At 41.4% G+C, this 24,239-nt stretch overlaps 3 protein-coding genes and 1 long non-coding RNA gene across 4 annotated transcripts; 2 read left to right on the top strand and 2 right to left on the bottom strand.

The window, feature by feature from the left end:
- Nucleotides 1-665: 665 nt before the first annotated feature.
- On the bottom strand, nucleotides 666-3,656 carry LOC112082777 (ubiquitin). The gene is given in 2 exon segments (XM_024150213.1): nucleotides 666-1,084; nucleotides 3,638-3,656. Coding segments are annotated over 2 exon segments (438 nt in total).
- On the top strand, nucleotides 2,936-8,216 carry LOC112082779. The gene is made up of 5 exons (XR_002897352.1): nucleotides 2,936-3,188; nucleotides 3,477-3,797; nucleotides 7,296-7,404; nucleotides 7,492-7,557; nucleotides 7,644-8,216. It is a non-coding gene; the product is annotated as an uncharacterized LOC112082779 (long non-coding RNA).
- A 1,796-nt stretch (nucleotides 8,217-10,012) lies between these two features.
- Nucleotides 10,013-11,698, top strand: LOC18010480 (GDSL esterase/lipase 3). The gene is made up of 5 exons (XM_006392668.2): nucleotides 10,013-10,316; nucleotides 10,404-10,531; nucleotides 10,662-10,892; nucleotides 10,976-11,231; nucleotides 11,332-11,698. The coding sequence occupies exons 1-5, from the start codon at nucleotides 10,049-10,051 to the stop codon at nucleotides 11,556-11,558; spliced, it is 1,110 nt and encodes a 369-aa protein (XP_006392730.1). The 5' UTR covers nucleotides 10,013-10,048; the 3' UTR covers nucleotides 11,559-11,698.
- A 1,172-nt stretch (nucleotides 11,699-12,870) lies between these two features.
- On the bottom strand, nucleotides 12,871-23,573 carry LOC18010479 (GDSL esterase/lipase 22). The gene is given in 6 exon segments (XM_024150212.1): nucleotides 12,871-13,013; nucleotides 21,519-21,704; nucleotides 21,805-22,227; nucleotides 22,230-22,263; nucleotides 22,436-22,554; nucleotides 23,275-23,573. Coding segments are annotated over 6 exon segments (1,161 nt in total). The 5' UTR covers nucleotides 23,531-23,573.
- Between the last annotated feature and the right edge of the window lie 666 nt (nucleotides 23,574-24,239).

Below are 24,239 nucleotides of genomic sequence, written 5' to 3'. Positions count from 1 at the left end.
AACCCTCCCAACTCTTATTTTAAACAGCTTTAACATCATTGTAATATTAATTGGAACGATACTCTTTTCTAAATCAACATCCATAACTACTTTTATGCATAGTAACATTTTATTTTGGAAATGCTATTTTTTTTTCTTCTTATCTTGTTCTTTGATAGGAAAAGAAAAGGTTTATTATTATTTTCAAACTTGATTGTTAACATATATACATAGATATTTCATAGAAAAATTAAAGAATGAAAAACGTATAGAACGAAAATTTAAAGGATTAACTGAGATTACTAAGATATTAATTATAGTAGAACGAATCGAATTAAAACTAAAAACTATTAGGCCACAATAATTTGTAAAGCTTTAATTAGGCCATTTCGAAGGTAATGACCGGCGCAGGGCCGCCTGAATAGAGATAATGAAAGTTAAGTACAAAACAGAGCAATATGATTCTACGTTTTAGATATATACGTTTGGCTTTGATTTTGGATGAGAATGTCTTATCGTTTTCCTGCTGATATATGAGTCTTGTTCTTTGGTATTAACGTAGAAATACTATTTCTGAAATGGTAGTGTTTTTAAAAAAAAACATTATTCTCCTTCTCACGTTAGAGAAATTAAACACCAAGTCTTTAAATGACATAGATAAAATAAACGTTGGAAAAAAAAAACATTTAACAACCGCATAGTCTAGACACTATGTGAAGGGTCGACTCATGTGTGATATCGTACTCAGCTATCGTGCGACTGTCCTCGAGCTACTTGCTTGCAAATATTAGCCTCTGATGTTCCACTGGAACGCCATCAATCTCCTCATACTTTGCTTTGACTTCTCTAATGGTATCGGACCCCTTAACCTCGAAGGTGTAGGTCTTGCCCGTAAGAGTCTTTACAAAAATAGTCATGGCTGCTGCACCCCGACCAAGACCTGGTCCCAGTCGCAAAACCAATTCACGTATCGGCTCCCCATGGATCTTGAGGTCGATAGTGTTGGAGCTATCTTCAACCTCGAGGTTTATGCTCTTTCCCTTTAACGTCTTGATAGAAATCTGCATTGCAAAAAAAACTTCACTTTCTCTCTTTATCTCTTTCTCTTTAGGGCTTTCTTTTATACATCTCTGAGAAGAGACTTATCTGTTTTTACAATTTCCCATGATATTTTATTCGTTATTTTGACCATTTTTGGAAAACGTCGGCTTTGATCAAAGCTATTAATGATCGATGTAAAAGCCCAATGCCGTTGAACAAAAAAAAAAAAAAAAGCCAAATGCTGCCCCTTTGGTTTCTTTTTTTATAATCTTATAACTTTTGGGTTCTCTCGATCGTTAGTACAAGTTTTACAAATTCTAAATCATGAACCTAAGATTCATAATCCGGGGTGTTTGTTTTTTTTTTGTTCTACCTCAATCTTTCGCCCAATTAAATAGTTATGTAAATATTGTGAAGCATTTGGCTTCATAATTTTTTTTTTGTTTTTTTTTAAGAATCCTAGTTTCTTGTGTTTCAAGACTAATTTTCAGCTTGACTAAAAGCTTGCCACCGAATTGAAATCGAGGGGGGTAAATAGAAACAGAGCAATTGCTACTATATTCAGAACAAAACAGAGCATTTACAATAATACCAAGAACATAACATTAAAACATGGAGTTAGTTTTGCTTCCGCTGGTGCCGGAGCTTTGGTTAGAACATTTCCCGGAATGGTATTTGCTACTATTAGGAGATTTTTATGTTAGGAGATTTTTATGGAATAGAGTAATTACAATTTTCAAGAACGTTGAGATAATGTTGAGTTCTAAGTTAGGAGATTTTTATGGAATAGAGTAATTACAATTTTCATATTGGAGTCAGCGACTATCAATATACATTCACTACGAAATCTTTCATTTTCCAAAGAAAATCGTGCAGACTTTGCTGGTGGTAAATGGTAATACTACAGACGTGAACGAGATAAATTATAGTATCAAAATTGCTCTAAACACACAGTTGACTTGTGAACAACTTTGGTCTGAAAAATGAGAGATGATGCTATGTTCCTAGGAAGTATATAAAACTGGAGGAAGAAAGTTGGGATTCTTGAACATGGGAGTGTAAGATTGTGCACCAGCCTCATTGATTATAGACCGAAAAATATAAGGTCTTGTTTTAAGCCGATCACAGATTATCTATTTGTATAACAAGAAGCTTCTGAATGGTTTGAGGCGGCTAGAGAGTGAACTATTCGGATTCAAATACGTCTTTCATGACTATCAGCTCCCTATCCGAAAAAATCAACAATAAAAAGAGTCGAATAAAGCATGAATTTTTCTTAGATTTAATTACATTCCTTGTTAAGTCAGAGAAAGTTCCTAAATAAAAGATTACAGCTAATCTCTGGATAACAATAATTTGTTAAGCTTTGAAAAGAGAAGCAGTGACCGGCTACTTCAACAATAGAAATAACAATTTTTTTTTAAAAAAAACAGAGATGTTGCAGATCCAGCTCAATCCTTCCCGCTTGATCGTTCGTACAATCTCGCTCTCTCACAGCTCGTATCTTTCAAGATGTGTCGCGACTCACAGATTAAGATGGTAAGCAATGAGAAAAGAAAGACTACGACACGCAAGTTTATAGAGTTCCCCTATTAACCAGGGTACATCTCTCTTCAAGATTATTCCCGGAATTCACTATGGCTCGGAGTTGTTTTACAGAAGCTTAGAGTTCTCGTCAATGGTGATTGATCGAGAGTACAACAGAGAAAGAAGAAGATAAAAGTTTGTTACAACGGAACCTTATCCGTTTCTCATGCTCTTATATGTTTGACCAAACAGTCACTTGGGCCTACCAATTTCCTGGCCCAGCTTCTGTCTGGCTCGAGTTATTGGGCCTAACTTCTCGAAGCTCAATAACTCAGCTCCGGTTGACTTGAGATCGAACCATCTTCTACAAAACTCCACCTTGGTTCGTGTCTCACCAACCCTAATGTCTGAACACGACAATACTCCGTGAAATCCGATCCTGGCACCAATGACAGAACAACCTTCCACCATCTGAAACGAGCTTACCACTGAGCCTTATGGACCAGAACTCAGCTCACTCACCCTCCGCTTGGATCCCGGAGGCCCCCTTTGTCATCTCCTAGAACTGGAGACGACCCTCGACGATCTTCAGATGTCGACAACCTTCAAGGTCTTCAAGCACCCTTCGAACTTTTCTCCAGGTAAGACCTTAGTAAGCATATCCGCCGGATTAACCGATGTGTGAATTTTCAACACTTTCACTTCCCCATCTGAGATGTAGTCTCGAATAAAATGGTATTTCACAGAAACATGCTTAGTCTGTTCATGATGCATATAGTTCTTAGCCAAATAAATCTCACTTTGTGAATCGCAATTTACCTCTACTGCATCTTGTTCAAATCCCATTTCTTCACAAATCCCTTTTAACCATAATGCTTCTCTGACCGACTCTGATAATGACATGTACTCCGCTTCCGTTGTAAATAAAGCAACAACCTTCTGGAGAACCGATTTCCAGCTGACTGTATTACCTCCAACAGTGAAGACATATCCTGTAATTGACCTGCGTCGATCCAGATCTGATGCAAAGTCTGAGTCGCAAAAGCCCTTGATCCTGAAGTCTGATCCTTTCGTAAAAGTTAAGTTCAACTCTGCCGCTCCTTTAACATACCTCATGATCCATTGTACAGCTAACCAATGATCTTTACCAGGTTTTCCCATGAACCTGCAAACTAGTCCAACTGCGTAAGCAAGATCCGGCCTGGAACCTACCATGGCATACATGAGGCTGCCAACAGCACTCGCATACGGTATGTTACTCATAAACTCTGATTGCTCCAACTCCTGCTTTTCACTTAGGCTTTGTAGTTTGAATTGAGGACCTAGAGGTGTTTGAACTGACTTGCTCTCCCACATGTTAAAAGTTTTTAAGACTTTAACCAAATAATCACTCTGTGAAAGCCTCAACACACCTTTCTTCCTGTCTCTGAAAATGTCCATTCCTAGAATCTTCCGAGCAGCCCCTAAATCCTTCATTTCAAACTCTGACTTTAACAATGTCTTCAACTTGTCAATAACATCCATTTTCTTAGATGCTATTAACATGTCATCCACGTATATGAGTAAGTAGACCATGTCTTCTGAATTGGACCCTTTAAGATAAACACACGGATCATATTCACTTCTCTTGTACTTTTGCTTCACCATAAATGTATGAAACCTGTAGTTCCATTCCCTAGGAGATTGCTTCAGTCCGTACAAAGATTTCTTCAGTAAACACACATGATCCTCTTTACCCTTCTCCACATAGCCTTCGGGTTGACTCATATAAATTATTTCCTGTAAAACTCCATGTAGAAAGGCCGTTTTAACATCAAGTTGTTCCATTTCCATATCCTGGTGAACCACGGCTGATAACAGTAGTCGTATAGACACGTGTTTCACCACAGGAGCAAACACCTCATTATAGTCAACCCCTTCTGTTTGTGCAAACCCCTTCGCAACTAAACGGGCTTTATATCTTGGTGCTTCAACCCCTGGTATACCCGGCTTGAGTTTATAAATCCATTTGCAGCCTATAACCTTCTGTTTTTCTGGTCTCTTCGTAAGTATCCACGTGTCATTCTTGGCTACAGAATCCATTTCCTCATCACTAGCCCCATTCCAGAGATCTTTATCTTTGCTTTTCCGAGCCTCCATATATGACTTTGGTTCATCAATGTCCACTATCTCTGAACTTGATAGTGCATAGGCTAGAAAATCTGCGTCCTCAAATTTTGATGGTGGTCTTATTTCTCTTCGAACACGATCCCTGGCGAGCAAATAATCACTTAAGTCCTCTGACGTGTTCTCTACACCCTGATCAGTATCAGGTTCCACCTCTGATTCTGTACCAGCAGCAGCATCATAATCAACCTCTAACGTCCCTGAATCTTCATTCTGTCCCGGTTCTGAAGATTCATAACCTGAGTCTGCTCCACCTGAATTTGAGGTTGGTTTTGATGTAGTTCTTTCCCCCAAGAACTCCTCCAATTCATCGCTGAATGTCACCTTCTTCTTAGTCCTTGTGTTTTGTATCGGTGCTTCCTCGTCACTTGACCTATCAAGATCCTTAAAAAACACCTCCTCATGAAACACGACGTCCTTTCTGATCACAACTTTCTGATCTTCCAACAGCCACATTCTGTATCCTTTGGTACCTTGTCCATACCCGAGAAATATTCCTTTAGTAGCTCTCGGACTTATCTTGTCTTTTACAGTATGAACATACGCTACACACCCAAAACTTTTGAGATGACTATATCCTGGATTTCCATCTGTCCATATAGCCTCTGGGACTTCAAAGTTTATCGAAGCCGCTGGTGATCTGTTGATAATGTAGACAGCGGTTGAAGCGGCTTCTGCCCAAAACTTTCCTCTTAACCCTGTCTCGACCAGCATACATCTCACTTTATCCATTATAGTACGATTCATTCTCTCTGAAACCCCGTTTTGCTGGGGGGTGTAAGGGCAGGTTTTATGTCTTTTAACACCTGAATCTGTACACAGCTTATCAAATTTAGCATTGCAGAACTCCAGACCATTGTCTGTGCAAAGACATTTCAGCTTTTTACCTGTTTGGTTTTCTACCAACACTTTTCATTCTGCAAATCGTTGATAAGCCTCATCCTTAGTCTTTAGGAAATAAATCCAGACCTTCTTCGAAAAATCATCAATAAAGGTGATGAAGTATCTAGCCCCTGATAGGCTTGGGGTAATATTTGGTGAGCCCCACAAATCAGAGTGCACATACACTAATATCCCTTGAGTAGTGTGTTTAGCCTTGGGAAAACTTTGTTTGTGAGACTTTCCGAGAGTACAGGCCTCACAGAGTCCGAGATTTTGCACCTCTTCCTTCTTCAAATATCCCTTCTTTGCTAACATCTCCATGGATTTCTGATTTAGATGTGCTAATCTCTTGTGCCAGACCTTAGTAATATCTTCTGATGGTTTTACTGCATTTGCTTGTGCAGGTCTAACACTTCCCTGAAGGTAGTAGAGGCCTTCTTGATATTTTCCAGCCAAGACTTTCTTCCCTCCTTTGTAGAACTCAACTACACGATCTTTCCCACTGTAGGAACATCCTGCTTGTTCCAATTGGCCGTATGATATGAGATTCCTTCCCATGTCAAGAATGTATCTCACGTCTTTGAGAATCACCACGGTTCGGTCTGGGTTATCAATGGTAATCTTCCCCATACCCTTTACCATACAGTAGGTGTTATTCCCCATAAGAACCTTATTACCTTCGAACTCTTTCAGGTCTGACAGTAGCACTTTCTTTGGCGTAATATGGAATGTACACCCTGAGTCCATTATCCATTGCTCCTCTGAAGCTACGAGACTTTCTGTTAGAGCAATGGGTTCGGAGACTGCTGTAGCTACGTTTCCAGTACTTTGAGGTTTATTCGAGTGGCCTCCTTTCTTCCTCTGTGGACAATCTCTCTTCCAGTGGTTCTCATCTCCGCAGATCCAACAAGCCCTTTTCTTAGGATCTTTAGACTTAGACCTTCCCCTGCTTGTGTTCCTTCCACAATTGCCCTGATCATTCCTCTTTTCTGACCTTCCTCTGCCTTCAACAAAAAAAACCCTCTGAACTAGATTTTCCTTTGTTTAGCAGACCTTTCTGCCTTAGCTCCACCTCCTTTGTATAGGCTGATGTGGTTACCTCCCGCAATGTCAAGGTATCTTTGCCCATTCCATACTTGAGAGTATGTACAAGTGGCTCATATTGAGGAGGTAACCCCGATAGGACCTGAATTGCTTGGTCCTCATCCAGGATCTTTATGTCAAGACTAGCCAGGTCAGCTATTAGTCTTAAGAATGTGTCTAGATTTTCTTCAATGGTCTTGCTCTCATCCATTTTGTAGCTAGCGAACTGTTGTTTCAGATAGATCCTGTTCGGTAGCGACTTGGTTTGATAATCTCTTTCGAGAGTTTTCCACATGTCCAATGCCGTCGCTTCGTTCATTATCTTCCGCAAGATAGTATCTGACAGGCATATTCCTAGAAGACTCCGCACCCGTAAGTCCTTCTCAGCCCGTTTTGGATCTACCTTTTCCTCTGAGTCATCACTGTCCTTTCCTTTTTCCATCGTTGACGTAGGAACTTCTTGAAGGACAGACAGTAGACCCTGTATCTCTAACTGACCCTGTAGCTTATACTTCCACATACCAAAGTCACCCTTCCCATCGAACTTATCCATCTGAAACTTGCCTGGTGTAGGCTCCATCTTTGTGATTCTCGTTATCTGTTATGTGTACCTGTAGGTAAACAACCAAAAGATAACCCCAAGTCAGAAGTATCACGAAGATTTCCGATAACCTAAGAGTTTGCTATGCAATTCAAGATTCAAGATATCCGAAAGAGTTTTGCACGGTATGATCTAAGTAGTTTTCTAGCGGTTTGTTTTAGAGATACTCCCTGAGCTCCTTTAATCCGAGCTTGTTCGAACAACTTTTCCAGGTACGCTCTGGAGTTTCACCAGTGATCCGTGAAGCTCCGATGCGTTCTCCTTCTTCTCCGATCTTCGTAAGTTTCTTTACCGATGACTTTGTGAACTCCGTTTGAATCTGCACCGATCGTCTTCAACCTGGCTCTGATACCAATTGTTGCAGATCCAGCTCAATCCTTCCCGCTTGATCATTCGTACAATCTCGCTCTCTCACAGCTCGTATCTCTCAAGATGTGTCGCGACTCACAGATTAAGATGGTAAGCAATGAGAAAAGAAAGACTACGACACGCAAGTTTATAGAGTTCCCCTATTAACCAGGGTACATCTCTCTTCAAGATTATTCCCGGAATTCACTATGGCTCGGAGTTGTTTTACAGAAGCTTAGAGTTCTCGTCAATGGTGATTGATCGAGAGTACAACAGAGAAAGAAGAAGATAAAAGTTTGTTACAAAGGAACCTTATCCGTTTCTCGTGCTCTTATATGTTTGACCAAACGGTCACTTGGGCCTACCAATTTCCTGACCCAGCTTCTGTCTGGCTCGAGTGATTGGGCCTAACTTCTCGAAGCTCAATAACTCAGCTCCGGTTGACTTGAGATCGAACCATCTTCTACAAGAGAAATTTGATAAGTAGAAATGATTTTTGGATGAGATGTCTTCTCGATTTCTGTCTGATGATATCGATAAAATAAATGTTGGATAAAAAAAAAAAAAAAGAGAGAGATAATTTAGCAACCACAAAGACGACTTGCTATGTGAAGGGTCGACTCATGTGTGATATCGTATTCAGCTACGGTGCGACCGTTCTGGAGCTCTCTACCACGAAATATTAGCCTCTGCTGCTGCACTGGAGTGCCATCAATCTCCTCATACTTTGCCTTGACTTCTCCAATGGTATCAGACCCCTTAGCCTCGAGGGTAATGGTCCTGCCCGATAGAGTCTTTACATAAATTGTCATGGCTGCTGCATCCCAACCGGGACCTGGAACAAGTCGCAAAACCAATTCACGAATCGGCTCCCCATGGATCTTGAGGTCGATAGCGTTGGAGCTATCTTCAACCTCTACGTTTACACTCTTTCCCTTTAATGTCTTGATATATATCTTCATTGTACCACTTTAGGGAAATCTGAAAAACCCAAAAGTAAAATCGGAATATTTGATACCAAATCAACTGAAATTTTAAAGCTTAATTTTCTATGGAAAGTAGACAAATTTTAACTTCTCATCTCTGGGTTTCCTTTTATAACCAATCCATGTTTTTAATATTTGTTTTGCTATTTCTTTCAGTAATTAAAACTTTTTCTTACCGTTGTGAATAAACGGCTACTTTTTCAGATTTTTACCATGTTTCAAATTTGTTTTCCGCCAAGATAACCAATATGTTGCATATATTTCTTTTTTTTTTTTTTGGTCTAAATTTCTTTTGGTCTAAAATTGCACATATTTCTATTTTCACTTTTGATCGTTTAGAGGAAACGACTCTTTAGCATATTGATTTTACATTTTTTTTTTACTATTTTCGTTTTACGATCGTATGAAAATAAATCGGGCCATATTATTTATTTTATTTTATAAATTGAAGATCAATAAAAACACCCATTAAGTTTGTTTAAACGAGCGCCTAAAGATCCCAAACTACTTTTAGGTTTTTTTCTTCTAAAATTCTCAGTTTTGACTCTGGAAGATATGTAGATACACTCCTGGGTCATTTACTCATTGGTATTTTGAACCATTGATGTCAGCAAAGAGTAATTAAACATACATTAGTGACTCTTAAAATTAAAGGCTTACTTTTTCAAGCATACATTCTTATCTCAAATGCATATCTGAACAGACCACTTGATTGTTTTCTTAATCAGCTATCATCACTCAATTCATTGCGTACGTGTAGTAGCTAGTTATGAATCTATGTTTTCCTTAGAATATTACTTGTGGTTCTACAGAAATAAACTTTAAAATATTTAATACTTGTTCCACACGAAACAAGTTACTGCTTTAGGTCTCCTTCTGTACCTGAAGAGTTAAGAGCGACCAAAGACGAACCACGGGTCCATGGTCGAACCTTGTGGCACAGCGTCGTTTGCTGGCTTTATATATACAGTTGCTTCTAATTCTAGCAAATATTATTTTGAAATTGGAACTAAGTCAACAAATTTCTCTGAAATTTACATGGTTTTTATTTTTCTTTTAAAAGCATTCTTACCAACTAACCAGTTTTTCCTTTGTGCTGAAATACGAAAAATTCAGACTGTTATAGTTTACATGGGCAATTAGAAAGTATATTGAACTTCTCTCTTGGTCACCTTAATACTTTTCTACCTATACGTAATACGCTAGACTGATATCATGTCGATTTCTATTCAAAGTCGTGCATTTGAAAATTATGCTTGAGAAAATCAACTTGACCACAAAGAACATTTTTCCACAAAAAAACAAAAATTAATAACAAAAAATTGCAAACAAACTGTGGAATAAAAACATTTCGGAAAAAAATATATAAGTCAAAGCTTCTCATATAGAAAACAGAGCAACTACTTTTGTATAATTATCAAGAACAACATTAAAAATGGAAAGCTCTCGATTAGCTTCGATCATCTTCGTCTTCTACACAATAATCTTATCCATCAGGTCAATCAACTGCACAGAGAATAACAATCTTGTCACAAACCAACCTGCTTTGTTCGTGTTTGGAGATTCTCTGTTCGATGCCGGAAACAACAACTACATCAATACCACCACAAATTTCCAATCGAATTTCCCGCCTTACGGTCAAACCTTTTTCAAATTTCCCACCGGAAGAGTCTCCGACGGACGTTTGATTCCTGATTTCATCGGTAACAAAACTACTCTCGTTTTTCATAATTTTATTTCCCTGAAAAATTTAACACTTTTTATTTTTTAACTGATCGTTGACGTGACAGCTGAGAAAGCACAGTTACCGTTGATCCCACCAAATCTACAACCAATCAACGGTAGCAATCAGTTTCCCTATGGAGTTAGTTTTGCTTCTGCCGGTGCCGGATCTTTGGCCGGAACGTTTCCCGGAATGGTAAATAGTTTTTCAATATAAATATTGTTTAATATTTTCATGCAAATATCGTTAAATAAACAATATATTTCTTATATAACTCTCTCTTATTTTTGTTAATTTGTGTGTTTTTCCTTCTTAACCGTTCAAGGTGATAGATTTGGGAACACAGTTAAATAGCTTCAAGAACGTTGAAAGGAGGCTGAGATCTGAGTTAGGAGATGTAAAAGCCAAAAGGGTTTTCTCAAGAGCTGTTTATCTGTTTAGTATCGGAAGCAACGACTTATTTTATCCCTTAACTGCTAACTCTTCACTATTCCAATCCAATACCAAAGAAAAATTCGTTGATTTTGTTATTGGTAACACTACATCCGTCATTGAGGTAAAAGTAAAGTCGAAAAAACTGATCTCAAATCTTTATGAACTTTTGGTCTAAAAGTGAGAGGTGTATGTTATGTTTCTCAGGAAGTGTATAAAATGGGAGGAAGGAAGTTCGGATTCTTGAATGTGGGAGCATACGATTGTGCACCAGCCGCACTGATCTTAGACGCAACAAACATAGGATCTTGTAACAAACTAGTCACCGAGCTGATCGATTTGCACAACAAGAAGTTTCCGGATGCTTTAAGGCGACTACAGCGTAAACTATCCGGATTCAGATATGCTCTTCATGACTATCACACTTCTTTATTGGAAAGAATCAACAATCCTTCGAAATACGGTAACTTTATTCTTCACTTGGTAATTACGTATTATAGTAAGAGATTGATCTTTAGTGTAGCTCTTTGAAAGTTTTGTGTCTTTGTTTGTTTATTTTGAAGGGTTTAAGGAAGGGAAGATGGGTTGCTGTGGAAGCGGACCATTGAGAGGAATCAATACTTGTGGAGGCCGAATGGGACAAAGTTACGAGTTATGCGAAAACGTTACCGATTATTTGTTTTTCGATTCTTCTCATTTGACGGAGAAGGCTCATCGACAGATCGCAGAGCTGTTTTGGAGTGGACCGCCTAATGTCACTGGACCTTATAATCTCAAAGCTTTATTTTAGCTTAATTAGATGACCTACTTAGAATCGCCGTTGTATACCTGTGAACAATAAAGACGAGTTTGTCTATAGTCTTGTTAATTAGTCATATACTTGTGTCTAAAATAATACTAATAATACGATGAATGTTTTGTGATGTAATATCTTATCTGGATAAGATACTATACGTGGATATATATATATATATATATATATTGATACCATATAAATGTGGATCTATTGATACCATATAAGACAGCTAATTTTTCAAATTATGTAAGTCCGACCAAAAATTGGTACCATATATATAAGACAGATCAATAACTGCGGATCTATATATGTTGTACGATCCAAATCTTTTTCACTAGAATAGTAGCAGATTGTTAATTATATTTTTCAATTTTAACGTAGAGGATGGAGTCGAGATCGGTTGGTGCTTCCATCTTGCCATCTCGGGATAAACGAGAATAGTTTAATATAATACTAAAAGTTAAGCCGCTTCGGATCACATCTTAGTATAAATAATGACCAGAAAACGTATGAGCTTTGTATGCTCTTATTTTATAAACTCATTCTTGTCGCTAATTATGATGCGCAAAACCAAACCATATTGCCTTTACGGTTTTCTCTATCGGAGTTAAACTCCATCTCCATATGCCTTTTTTATAAGATTTAGTGGCCCAAAACGTTTAAACAATGAAAAGTGGAAACATAAGCCTTCCCTATATTATATTTCAACAATGAACCATAAGTAGTATGGTTGGAAGTCTTTGAAAAGTGCTTCTGATAAGTGGTAAGTAATGTTGCATCTTTTTGCTTTCTTTTCACCTAACTATAATTGTTTTAATTGTTAAAATTTGAGATTTGTATGGAATAGGTTTTTTTTAATAAAAATAATAATAATAATAAAATAATAATAATAATGCAAGTTTTCATTAAACGTCAAATTTGCAAACAATTGCGGGATAACCAATTAAATCTTTTAATATTTGATAGTATTTTTATATTAAGATACCTTGCATAATAAGCGGATACTAATTATCTTATATATATTTAATTTAGGGTAAACTCTTTATTTCAATACGTAATTGGATTCAAGGTTTTTTTAGTTTACTATTAGAGTACATTACCGATATATAGATTGATGGACTCTCGAATCAGTCCAATACGCGGTAAGAGTTGCAAAGATCCATATTTTATTATAGAGGAAAACTCACTAGAAAAATAAACATTGCAAACTAAAAACATCATGATCCCGATTTGGATACGGTTATTATTAAACTCATGACCTTTATGAAAACCAGATCGACAAAAGATTGATGTACAGATATCATACTTAGTAAAACTTGTAACCGTGGCTTGATGACGAGCTAGAGTCGCTGGCTTGGACGGTGGCTGACGTTGTAGGCACCCAAGCCTCTCTCATAGGTTCATCGACTGGGTAAACTACAAGCTCACGAACGTTCATAGGTTGGATCATGTTGGAGGTGAAAACCGCACCCTGGTTTTCTCCGGTACAAACTGAGATTGGTGAACCGTAAGCCCGGTTTACGAAGAGATGTACCGAGAGAAGATGGACCGAGCGAAGATGGGCCAAAGATAGCCCATTAGACCGAGGTCGGTGGGAAACCTCTCAAAGGAATGGAAGGTTCCCTTGAGCTCGGCCGAAACAGGAAAGTTTCCTGAGGGAAAAAGGAAACTTCGGAGAGAAAAGGAAAGGAACCGAGAGAAAAGGAAACTCCTCTCGGTCCCATATCGTCTAAGGCGTGCTTGAAGACCGACTTAGGAGATATATATAAAGGGAGACGAATCGACACCAGAGAACACAAGTTATTCCCAAGAAGACTTAAAGACTGAGAACTCGTTACGACAGCTTCTTAGTCGCATTAAGTCTTAGTTCGTTATTGCCTATTGAAATAACCGAACTCAGTTGTATTTCACCTGATTCAATCTAATAAAACCGAGCTTCCGATCTAAATTACTGTTTTGTCCCTTGTCGATATTCACATATCAACAATTGGCGCGCCAGGAAGGGGGGTTTAGGGTTTATCTCAGATTTTTGATCGGACTTCGGAAAGATTGAATCAGCGATGGCAAACCAATCCAACGTTCACGAAGAAGAAAACCCTCTCAGGGGAAATAACATCAACGCCCAAACAGGGCAAACGGGAGGAACTCCTGGAGAAAACGCCGGAACTGCTGCCGAGCAAACTCCCGCAGCCGTAACCGACCTGTTACTCCAAATGTTCACTGCTCAGTTCGAAGCCATCAACAAAAGGAGCGAGGAACGTTTCAGTCAGATGGCGGCACAGATCGCCGAACTCAGTCAGACACGAACTCCTCTCCGAGTTCGGAACATCATTGACGATCTCAATGCTGACGGAGATCCAGCCGGAACTATAAGGTCTGCCGCGGTCGGGTCAGCAAACCCACCAGCACCGGATTTAAGCCGAGACGCCGAGTTTGAAGCGATGAAAGCACAGCTTCGCGATATCACCTCAAAAATACACCAAGCCACAAGCGCGGCTCCGGAGATCGAGCGCGTCATTCAGGAAACACAGAAGACTCCTTTCACATCGCGCATCGCAGGGACGCCGGTCAAGCACATGGAGAAACTGAAGATGAAAATCTACGAGGGCAACTCTGACCCTCGACACTTCCTGACATCGTTCGGCATCTGCATGAACCGATACCAGTTTAAGTCTGCCGAAGAAAGAGACGCGGTCAGTGCCAACTATTTGTGGAAAGTCTGGGAGGAGTAGCTCTCGACTGGTTCTCACGGCTCGAAGCCAATTCAATCGACAGCTACAAAGAGTTAACGACAGCTTTCGTCAAGCACTTCTCCATGTTCATTGGACAGAATACCAAGAACTCCGAGCTCTGGCAAATAGCTCAAGGACCAAGCGAGAGCCTTCGCGACTTCATCCAGCGCTTCAAGGCAATCGTCGCCAACTGCACGATGAGCGACGAAGCCGCTCTCTTATGCCTTCAGAAAGGAGCTCGGATAAAGACCAGTTTCTGAAGCGCGATCACGCATAACCCACCACAGACGTTAGAAGATGCGTTACACCGAGCTAATACTTACATCGCTGAAGAAGAAGAAGAAGCTGCGTACGAGCAAAGTCACTCGACAAAACAACCCGAACGTCTGAAACCCGCGACTAACGAGCCGCAGTCGGGATACGGTCGAGGATACGAGAACCGCAAGAAACTCTATGCTAACGCAATCCAACAACCAAGCAAGCAGTGGAATAATAAATGGATCCGCGGTGAAGAAGACCAAGACGAGTCGTTATTCTGCGAATTCCATAACCGTAGGGGCCACAGCACCGAAGAATGCAGGCATTTGCGAGAATATCTACTCGGCCTGTATCGCAAGGAGCCGATCTCGGTTGACGAACTCCGACGCTCAAATACGCCTAAGAGCGGTGGGCAACTCTCGATGCCTCGACCGAACAACGAACATCTCGAGAAAGCACTCGCCAAAGATCCACCAACTCCACCGGCTTTACCGACACTACCACCACCGCCACCGAATCCGCCTGCTTTGCCCGAGCAATAGAAACGGAATCGCGATGACCGAGCTCCGGAGAATCATGCTCCTAAGGCGCGAAAACGTGTCAACATGATAATGGGGGCCATCGAAGCTTGCAGTTATTCCGTTCGAGCCATCAAGGAATACAGCAGACAAGCCGCTAGCACACCGAAAACCCCGCAGGATCCGCCAAAGGGAGCGCCCTTGGTCTTTACCGAGGCTGACACGATCGGAATTCACAAGCCGCTTAATGACGCTCTCGTTGTCGATCTACTCCTCGACGACGTCGAAGTTAGCCGCATTCTGATCGATACTGGCAGTTCGGTCAACGTTATCTTCAAGGAAGCACTTGACCAGCTCGAGTTGGCGTCAGATAGGATTGATCCGTTCATCGAGCCACTTACCGGATTTGATGGAGAACGTTGTATGACGATCGGCACCGTCAAAATCCCAATCTACGTCGGCGGAATCGCAAAGATGATCCAGTTCCTTATCCTCGACAAACCGGCGATCTACAACGCTATTCTCGGTACGCCATGGCTGCACGCAATGAAAGCGGTCGCTTCGACGTACCATCAATGCTTGAAGTTCCCGACCCCCGACGGTGTGTACACACTCCGAGGAGACCAAGCCGTTGCTCGATCGTACTACATAAATGAGTGCAGACTCCACTCGGCCAACCAAGCTTGCGTTATTAGTTCGTTCGGACCAACTGACAAGCTCATTGTCCAAAAGATAAAGCCTAAGCAGGAATCAATCGTTCAAGTTAGCATTGACGAACTCAGGCCAGAGCGTCAAGTTGGAATTGGTGCCGAGCTCGATCCAGTCATCCGTGAACCACTCATTCGTTTCCTGAAACAGCATACCTCAACCTTCGCTTGGTCGGTAGAAGATATGCCCGGGATTGACCCGCAGATCGCGTGCCACGAGCTCAATATCGATCCGACGTACAAGCCTATCAAACAGAAACGCCGAAAGCTCGGGCCAGAGAAAGCGCAAGCCGTGAACGACGAGGTCGAGCGCTTACTCAAAGCTGGATCTATCACCGAAGTTAAGTATCCAGATTGGTTGGCAAACCCTGTGGTCGTGAAAAAGAAGAATGATCAATGGAGAATTTGCGTCGACTTCACCGACCTCAATAAAGCGTGTCCGAAAGATAGCTTTCCGTTACCTCATATCGATCGCCTTGTGGAAGCAACTGCCGGAAATGAACTACTCTCATTCATGGATGCGTTCTCCGGATACAATCAGATTCTCATGCATCCGCAGGACCGAGAGAAGACATCCTTCATCACGGACCATGGCATCTATTGCTACAAGGCCATGCCATTCGGCCTGAAGAATGCTGGAGCAACGTACGAACGACTGGTAAACCGGATGTTCGCGAGCCAGCTCGGACGAACTATGGAAGTCTACATCGATGATATGCTCGTAAAGTCACTCATCGCTTCCGAGCACGTCGGCCATCTTCGCACATGCTTTGATATCTTGAATCAATATGATATCATTGATGGACTGAAGAAACGACTCGATATCGCTAAGGGAACGTGGGCAGACGAACTCGACGGCGTCCTGTGGTCTCACCGAACGACACCGCGACGTTCAACCGGTCAGTCACCTTTCTTCCTTGCGTATGGCGCATAACCTATGTGTCCAGCCGAACTTAACGTCCCAAGCATTCGCCAAACTATGCTTACCCAGCAACCCGAGGCGAATGACAATATGATGATCGACGCACTTGACTTAGTCGAAGAACATCGCGAACGAGCACTACTCCGGATACAGAATTACCAACAACTTGCAGCTCGTTACTACAATAAAAAAGTTAAGGGCCGTCACTTCGAAGACGGCGACCTCGTACTTCGTAAAGTCTATCAAAACACCGAAGAGAAGAATGCAGGAAAACTTGGCGCGAACTGGGAAGGACCATATCAGATTATGAAGGTTGTTAAGCCCGGCGTTTATCAACTCATGAAGTTAGACGGAACTCCGATCCCGCGATCTTGGAACTCAATGCATCTCAAACGATACTACTACTAGTTCGTTTCGAAGCCCCAAAAAAAAAAAAAAAAAAAAAGTCTCCGAACTACTTAGTCGGAGCGAAAACCCCTTTCGTACTTAGAACTACGAATGGCTTGATCCCTTTAAAGGGTACGTAGGCAGCTCGTTACCGAGTCCAGCTATAACATCAATAAAATTTTATTGTCAAGATATGACTAAGTGTTAGTTCGAAATCACAAGGGACCGAACTCCTTGTCTTTACATCGACTTCCTGGCCAGTTGTTCGATAGCATTCCACATGAATGCAAACTTAAAAGCCGAGATCCGTCTCGCGAGCACCCACATGGTGTCGTGGTTAAGCCACATATCAAAAGCCGGGCCCAGTCCCGCAGTTAAATTTCTAAGTCACCAAGAACAATAAGCCGAGCACATCTCGCATACTTAGGTTCGACTTAGAAAAACCTTGAATTCGTTTCGTGCGTTTACAGGAGTTCGAATCTAATTCACTCTTCCAGTACAAAACGATTCACTTGGGTTCCCCAGGCCGAGCTCATACGCTCGCACGATAAGCCGAACTCCTCAGATTCGCACCGTAAGCCGAGTTCACAACACTCGCAAAACGTAAGCCGAATTATCGTAATTCGCTATCAAAAGATAATAATCACGTTCGAATATCTACTATATACCGATCTAATACTTAAGCATTAACCGCAAATCTTAACGACGACATAAAGTTAAACCGAAGGTTAGATGCCGAAGGTCTTTCTAAAATAAAAAAGCCCCGAAAGGCAAATAGAGTCAGAACCCACCAAGGGCTCGGAATTAGAATTACAAAAAGAAACCCATGCAAGGGCAGTTAAGTTCGAAGAGTAAAAGAAAAATAGGAAGAGATTAGATGGTCTTCGAGGCAGCAGCGTTGAGTATGTCCTCGCTTGAGCCGAACTGCTCGCCCCTCGCAGGATCTTGCGTGCTCTGGGTCACATTTGCGACCGGAATGTCATCTTCCTCTACGAACGGAGGCATCTTCTTGTCCTCCTCAGTGAGCACGCAAGCATCGATCGCCCTGAAGTCCTCCAGCGCCTTGGCATGCCTTGCTTCAATATCCGCAACCATTTCTGGCGGGACCTCGTACAGACCCTTCCTCCGCAACTGCTTGATGAAGCCGAGGACCCCGGTGAGCTGGTTGTAGACCAAGTACGGCTTCTGAGCCCTGTCAGCATCGTCTAAACTCCGAATGACCTTCTCAAGGCGTTCGCAAGCCGTTGCGTGAACGCTCCTAGCTCGATTCTTCCAGTGCACCACCATACCTTGTAGCCGCCCTTTGTCCTTCTCGAACTCTTTAGAGAGTAAATTCTGGGCCTCGGTGAGCTCGTCTTTCACCGCCTTCAGCTCTGCACTCTCCTTTTTCAGCAAGTCAACTTGAGAGTGCAGAGTTTCGTTGATTTGGAGCTCAGTGGCGAGACGCTCCTCTGCTTTGGCTATCCTTTCTTCGAGCTCGGAGACCCTTACTTGCTCGTCGAACAGGGCTACTTCATATGCAGCGACCAAGTTATTGGTCTGACTGGCGAGCTGCACAATTGAAACAGGAATTAGAACTATTACTTGGAAGAATATCTAAGTCTATAAGGGGCAAGTAAAATTACCACAGCAGTCGTGTGAGCAATTCCCTTGTACATGTTGGGAAACCGGAGCTCGGGAACTGAGGGAAGGCTAGGTACCTCCGAGGAGATCTTATGATAGAGCTCGGCGCAAGCATCTACGTTCTCCTCAAAAGGAGTCTCCTCGTCGTAGTCAAAGCAAACTCGGACACTCTTAGCCGGCCCGTGCTCTTGAGAGCCCTCGACATGGTCTCTGGTTTGCCTTTTTCGGGAGTGTGAAGCTTCAGCTCGATCTTACGAGAGCGCGAGGCCCGACGCCACAGCTGCCGGGGGATCGAGCTCGGCGGGAGTATCTTGCACCCGAGAAGAGTCCTCTGCTTTCTTACTCTTCTTCGAAGACTTCTTCTTCTTCATCTTCCTCTGATCAACCTGATCAGGTGAGCCCGCAGCAGGTGGCAACTCTTCTGGCTGCACTTCGGTCTGTTCGGCAGCAAGGACTGGGGTCGGCTCAGCCACCTCCGTTTCCTCTTCACCGAAGAGAGTTGGGATTTCGTCAATGGAAAGCATCCTGGCAGCTCGGGAGCGTTGAGTTCGCGACTTCAGTGATTGGCGTTTGGGAGCGGTTCGAGGCGTGCTAGCTCGAGTTCTCAGCTTGCGTGGTTTTGGTTCTCGAACGGAACCTGAAATGAAAATGTGTTTAAGGAGGAGTTCGGAGTAAATTCAGAATCAAGTGAGTAAAGATAGAATTCGATGAACATACTCGCTTTCTTAGCTCGACGTTGTACGATTTCTTCCCAAACCTCCGGCCAACGACGTTTACCGGCTTCGCTGAATGCTTCTTCGAGCTCAGAGGTGAGTCCGGAGTTGAGAAGGAGACTCGGAAGATGACGACCTACGAAAATAAAACGAAGTCGAGTTAGCAAGCAGTAAAAGTCAAAAGTTATCTAAGTGTGAAATCATCTAATCTACCAATCGGAATCTTCCAATTCGACTGAATTGCGATGTCAGAATTGCTGACGGTGAGATCGTTCATTTCAATATAGAAGTACTGGGACTCCCAATCGTTGAATTTACTGGGCTTAGGTCCCATAACTAAATTCTTCTTCGGCTTGGCATTGGCGGCGAAGAACCACTCCTTGGACTTATGGATATTGACCGAGAAGAGGTCTTCGAAAATTCGACTCGATGGGACTTCGCCAAGCTCGTCGCATAAGGAAACGAACCCAACATAGTTCGTTATTGAGGCCGGCATCACCTGTGTGAGAGCTACGCCGCGCCGATTGCAGTATCCCAGTAGGCGAGAGGGAATGGGGAAAGAAAGCCCGCACTGGGTGAAGTACGTCAGGTAGACGCAAAGGAAGCCTTCGGGAGCGTCCCACGGCCGATCTCTAGCCTCCGGAATGATGAAAATAATCTTGTCCGCAAGACCGTTTGCCTCGAGCACGGCTCGAACGGCACCAGGAGAAAGGGAACAAGAGGGCACGTTGTCGGGACGAACTACTTTCCGCCTCGGAAGTGGTGGCGAAGCATGAATAACCGCTTCAATGTTGTCGACTTCAGTATCAGCAACGTTCTCCCCCTGAAATTCTTCCTCGATCTCGGGGGTGTTAGCATCAACGTTCGGTCCAGCCCGAGCCTCCGTTTCGCGAGCCTCTGCAGTCAGATCTTCGGTAGCTTCAATTCTGACTCTAGCACGGCTGCTGCTAGCTTCCGCAGATTTAGAGTTCTTACGAACTAATTGGGGAAGATTGCTTTCTTCCCGTGATGAACTTGACTGCTGAGGGTTTGAAGAAGAGGAGCTCGGCTCCGAGGACTCACGGTGGTCTTCCGGAAGAATTTTATTCGAGGAAGAAATAATCGAAGAGCTGGAAGACATTTTAGGGTTTGGGAAAGAAGATTTGAAGGAAATAAAGAACAGTTTGAAGATCAACCGGAAAGTTTGAAGGTTGCTCGGAAAAATCAAGAGTTCGCGGTGGCGAGAGTTGAAGAAACAAGAGAAAACGAAGAACAAAAACTAGAGAGAGAAATGAAATCTAGAGAGAAGGGAGAGCGGCGTACCTTATATATGCTTGAGGCGAAAATAATGAATGCGAGAAGAAGTTTGCCCTTTATACACAGTGGGAATCGTGGGTTCCTCGATTTTCGCGAAAAATCCCGTAATTCACGCGCCTCATTGAAGATAGGCGCGAAACGTCCGGAAATGTGAAACGACAGCAATTACCGAGCACAGTTTGTGATCCAATAACTGAAGAATTGAGTTCAACTGAAAGTCACCTCCTTTCACCGAACTGAGGGGGGGGGCTAACTGTTGGAGGTGAAAACCGCACCCTGGTTTTCTCCGGTACAAACTGAGATCGGCGAACCGTAAGCCCAGTTTACGAAGGGATGTACCGAGAGAAGATGGGCCGAGCGAAGATGGGCCGAAGATAGCCCATTAGGCCGAGGTCGGTGGGAAACCTCTCAAAGGAATGGAAGGTTCCCTTGAGCTCGGCCGAAACAGGAAAGTTTCCTGAGGGAAAAAGGAAACTTCGGAGAGAAAAGGAAAGGAACCGAGAGAAAAGGAAACTCCTCTCGGTCCCATATCGTCTAAGGCGTGCTTGAAGACCGACTTAGGAGATATATATATAAAGGGAGACGAATCGACACCAAAAAACACAAGTTATTCCCAAGAAGACTTAAAGACTGAGAACTCGTTACGACAGCTTCTTAGTCGCATTAAGTCTTAGTTCGTTATTGCCTATTGAAATAACCGAACTCAGTTGTATTTCACCTGATTCAATCTAATAAAACCGAGCTTCCGATCTAAATTACTATTTTGTCCCTTGTCGATATTCACATATCAACAGATCACATTAGTATCGGCTCCAATAAGAAGATGAGCAAACATTTCTTGTGCCTTCTCGGTATTGTGACGTCCGTCGAAGAACAGGTATGATCGTTGGTACTCGCATAGCTTCGAGTGCACGTTAGGCAAACCGCAACCATAAGCATCGTGTGTCCCAACTCCGCAGCAGGATGAGTTCGTCACAAAGAACCCTAGCAAGAACAAGTTTTAACGCTTTTGTATATGCTTATTCACATGGTATCGGCGCTTGAAATTAAAATAAATTGAAGTTGTTGTAATCAACCAACTCACGGTAGTTGAGGTTTCTTTGCGTCCTACGAAGAATGACATTGTAGAAATCAAAGACGGTGAATTGGAAACCACTAGCGGTTCTAGCCATTTCGTTCAACATTGGTCCGATTTTTTCGTTGTGTTGTTTAGCCAAATTGTTGAGAGGTTCGTAGCATTGATCCATCCCGGTGCTATAATCTTGTCTTACTATGGGTAAGCAACCTAATGGTGCTAGGGTTTGGATCACGAACTTACTCGCTCCTGATGAATACAACAAACTGATATCGTTCTTTAACTTGTTGGTCACGGAAGTGACGAAAGCTTGTTGGGCAGATGCATCGGCGTTAGGGTTGTTCTTGGTGAAATTCAAGTAATCGTTCGCACCAACGTATATCATAAACACTGATTTCTTGATGAAGTCGTCGTTCCAGTTTGCTGCTTTATTTGACTGAATTTCCTCACTTGTTGATTCAGAGTCAACTAAAGGGAGGAAAAAATCGAGTATTATGCTTGCAATAAGACTATAAAAGTAAGGCTTATTGATTTGAAGTTAGATGTCTTTATGTAATATATAAAAGAAATATTATGATTTCAATTGAATGTTGAAAAATATATAGATATATCATATATAAAAGAAATAAAGTGGACTTACAGATTCCACCGGAGCCCCGAGAAGGGTAGCATCGGCGACGGCGAAACTAGCTCCATGTGAGATATTGACGTTTGGTTTAAGTGCCGGCGGGATCTCGTTCGGGATTCCCATGAATCTTGCTGCATTATAATATTATTTAAAAAAATTCACATTTCAAGGAAGAAAAATTTTCACATTTCAGATATACGGTATATATTACTGTTTTATGTTATATATTGTATTTGTATGATTAAAAAAAAAAGAGCATATACATTTATTTACAAAATGTATATATCAAATATCATGTACAGTATAAAAATTCTGCTTTTTTTTTACGTTTAGAGTTTCATTAATCTTGAATTAGAAAATAAATTAATATATTTTCCTTTCGTTTTATAATAAATATCGTTAAGAAAATTTTTTTCATTATGAGTGTCGATCGTTTTATATTTTCAAAACAAATTTTAATACAAAATACTTAATTTAACCTTAGATCTAATAAAGAATTTCAAAAGTCTCATATATTTTAAGGATATTATTAAATTTTTAATATGTTTTATTAATTTGTGTGTAAAAAGTAACATAAATAAAAAAATAATAGATGTACAATTATTATGAAACAGAGGAAGTATAATAAAATAACATGTCGGTTTTGAGTTGTACAAATGTAAAAATTAACAAAATTTGATAAGATAATCAACTAATGACGTTGCCCCAAAAAAAAATTAACTAGTGGCTACACTTGTGATTAATAATTATAAACGTTTTAACTGGTACACCTATTCGTTTTTACAGGTTTCGAAGACTAGCATAAATTATGGTTTAAGATCCTCCGATTAATAATAAAAAGAAAATCGTACCGAGAAAGTCTGGAGCGATGAGACCGTCGGAGAATTTGCCGTTGGGATCATCTCTGGATTTTCCGTACGGCCAGAAACCTTGTGGAACGTTAGCTTGCGTGAGAGTCTGTTTGTTTCCGGCGTCAAAGTTGGAGTCACCGAACGTGAACAAGGCTGCACCGGACTTTTTTTGTCCGGCGACAGTGATCGGATTGTGGAACAGTGTAACTATCAAAAATACCCCTAGGACACTCGCTAAATTACAGTTGCTCGCCATCGGGAAGAGAGACTAAAAGAGAGAGATGAAGATGGTTTTTGTGACTAAACTTCATACACCGATTATTTTATATATATTGCAAATATAGCTTTTGGTAATTTACAATAATAATTACTATTAAACAACAACGTGTCGCGCGAGTTTAGTTTTCTAATACAAGTACTACTAATACAACTACGTATGCACAACTAGTAGTGAAGAGTAAATTAACCGATTATTTATATTTTGATAATTTAAAATAACTACTACTAATACAACTAAAAAGTGAAGAGTAAACAGATTATTGACCAAGTTACTTTCTTCCGGCTTTGCCGTGAACGTTATGTCGTTATGATGACGTATTAATTCGGGTAGCTTCTGAGATTCGCTTCCACTTAATTTTGCTGATTTTCAGCCTGCTCTTCTAATGTTTTCATGTTTATATTGTATTAACCTAGGAGATTTGATAACTCCCCTTACGTACAATTTTAACTGCAAAATTTTAAATGAATTAAAAGTAAGGTTTGCACGCAATTAAACAGATTATTGACCTAGTATAGTTGTATTAGAAGACACCGTTCACATGAAGACTGAAAGAGCAAGAACTGTGGCATAGATCAACATAGGGAGCAAACGATGAATTTGAGCTCATTAACATGAATGTCAAAATGTACAAAGGAAATATTGATTGTCTCTTATGGTTAGACACAAGTGCAAGTATATTGATTAA

This window comes from Eutrema salsugineum, unplaced genomic scaffold, assembly GCF_000478725.1.
Source record: "Eutrema salsugineum unplaced genomic scaffold, Eutsalg1_0 scaffold_7, whole genome shotgun sequence".
Lineage (NCBI taxonomy): Eukaryota > Viridiplantae > Streptophyta > Magnoliopsida > Brassicales > Brassicaceae > Eutrema > Eutrema salsugineum.
Note: the sequence above shows the minus strand (reverse complement) of the source record. Positions and strands in the feature narration are given on the sequence as shown.

Excerpts from the sequence above, each read along its gene's own strand:
- LOC18010480 (XM_006392668.2), top strand. The coding sequence starts at position 10,049 with ATGGAAAGCTCTCGATTAGCTTCGATCATCTTCGTCTTCTACACAATA. Across the intron at positions 10,317-10,403 it reads TTTGATTCCTGATTTCATCG|CTGAGAAAGCACAGTTACCG; the intron begins GTAACAAAACTA and ends TTGACGTGACAG. Across the intron at positions 10,532-10,661 it reads CCGGAACGTTTCCCGGAATG|GTGATAGATTTGGGAACACA; the intron begins GTAAATAGTTTT and ends TAACCGTTCAAG.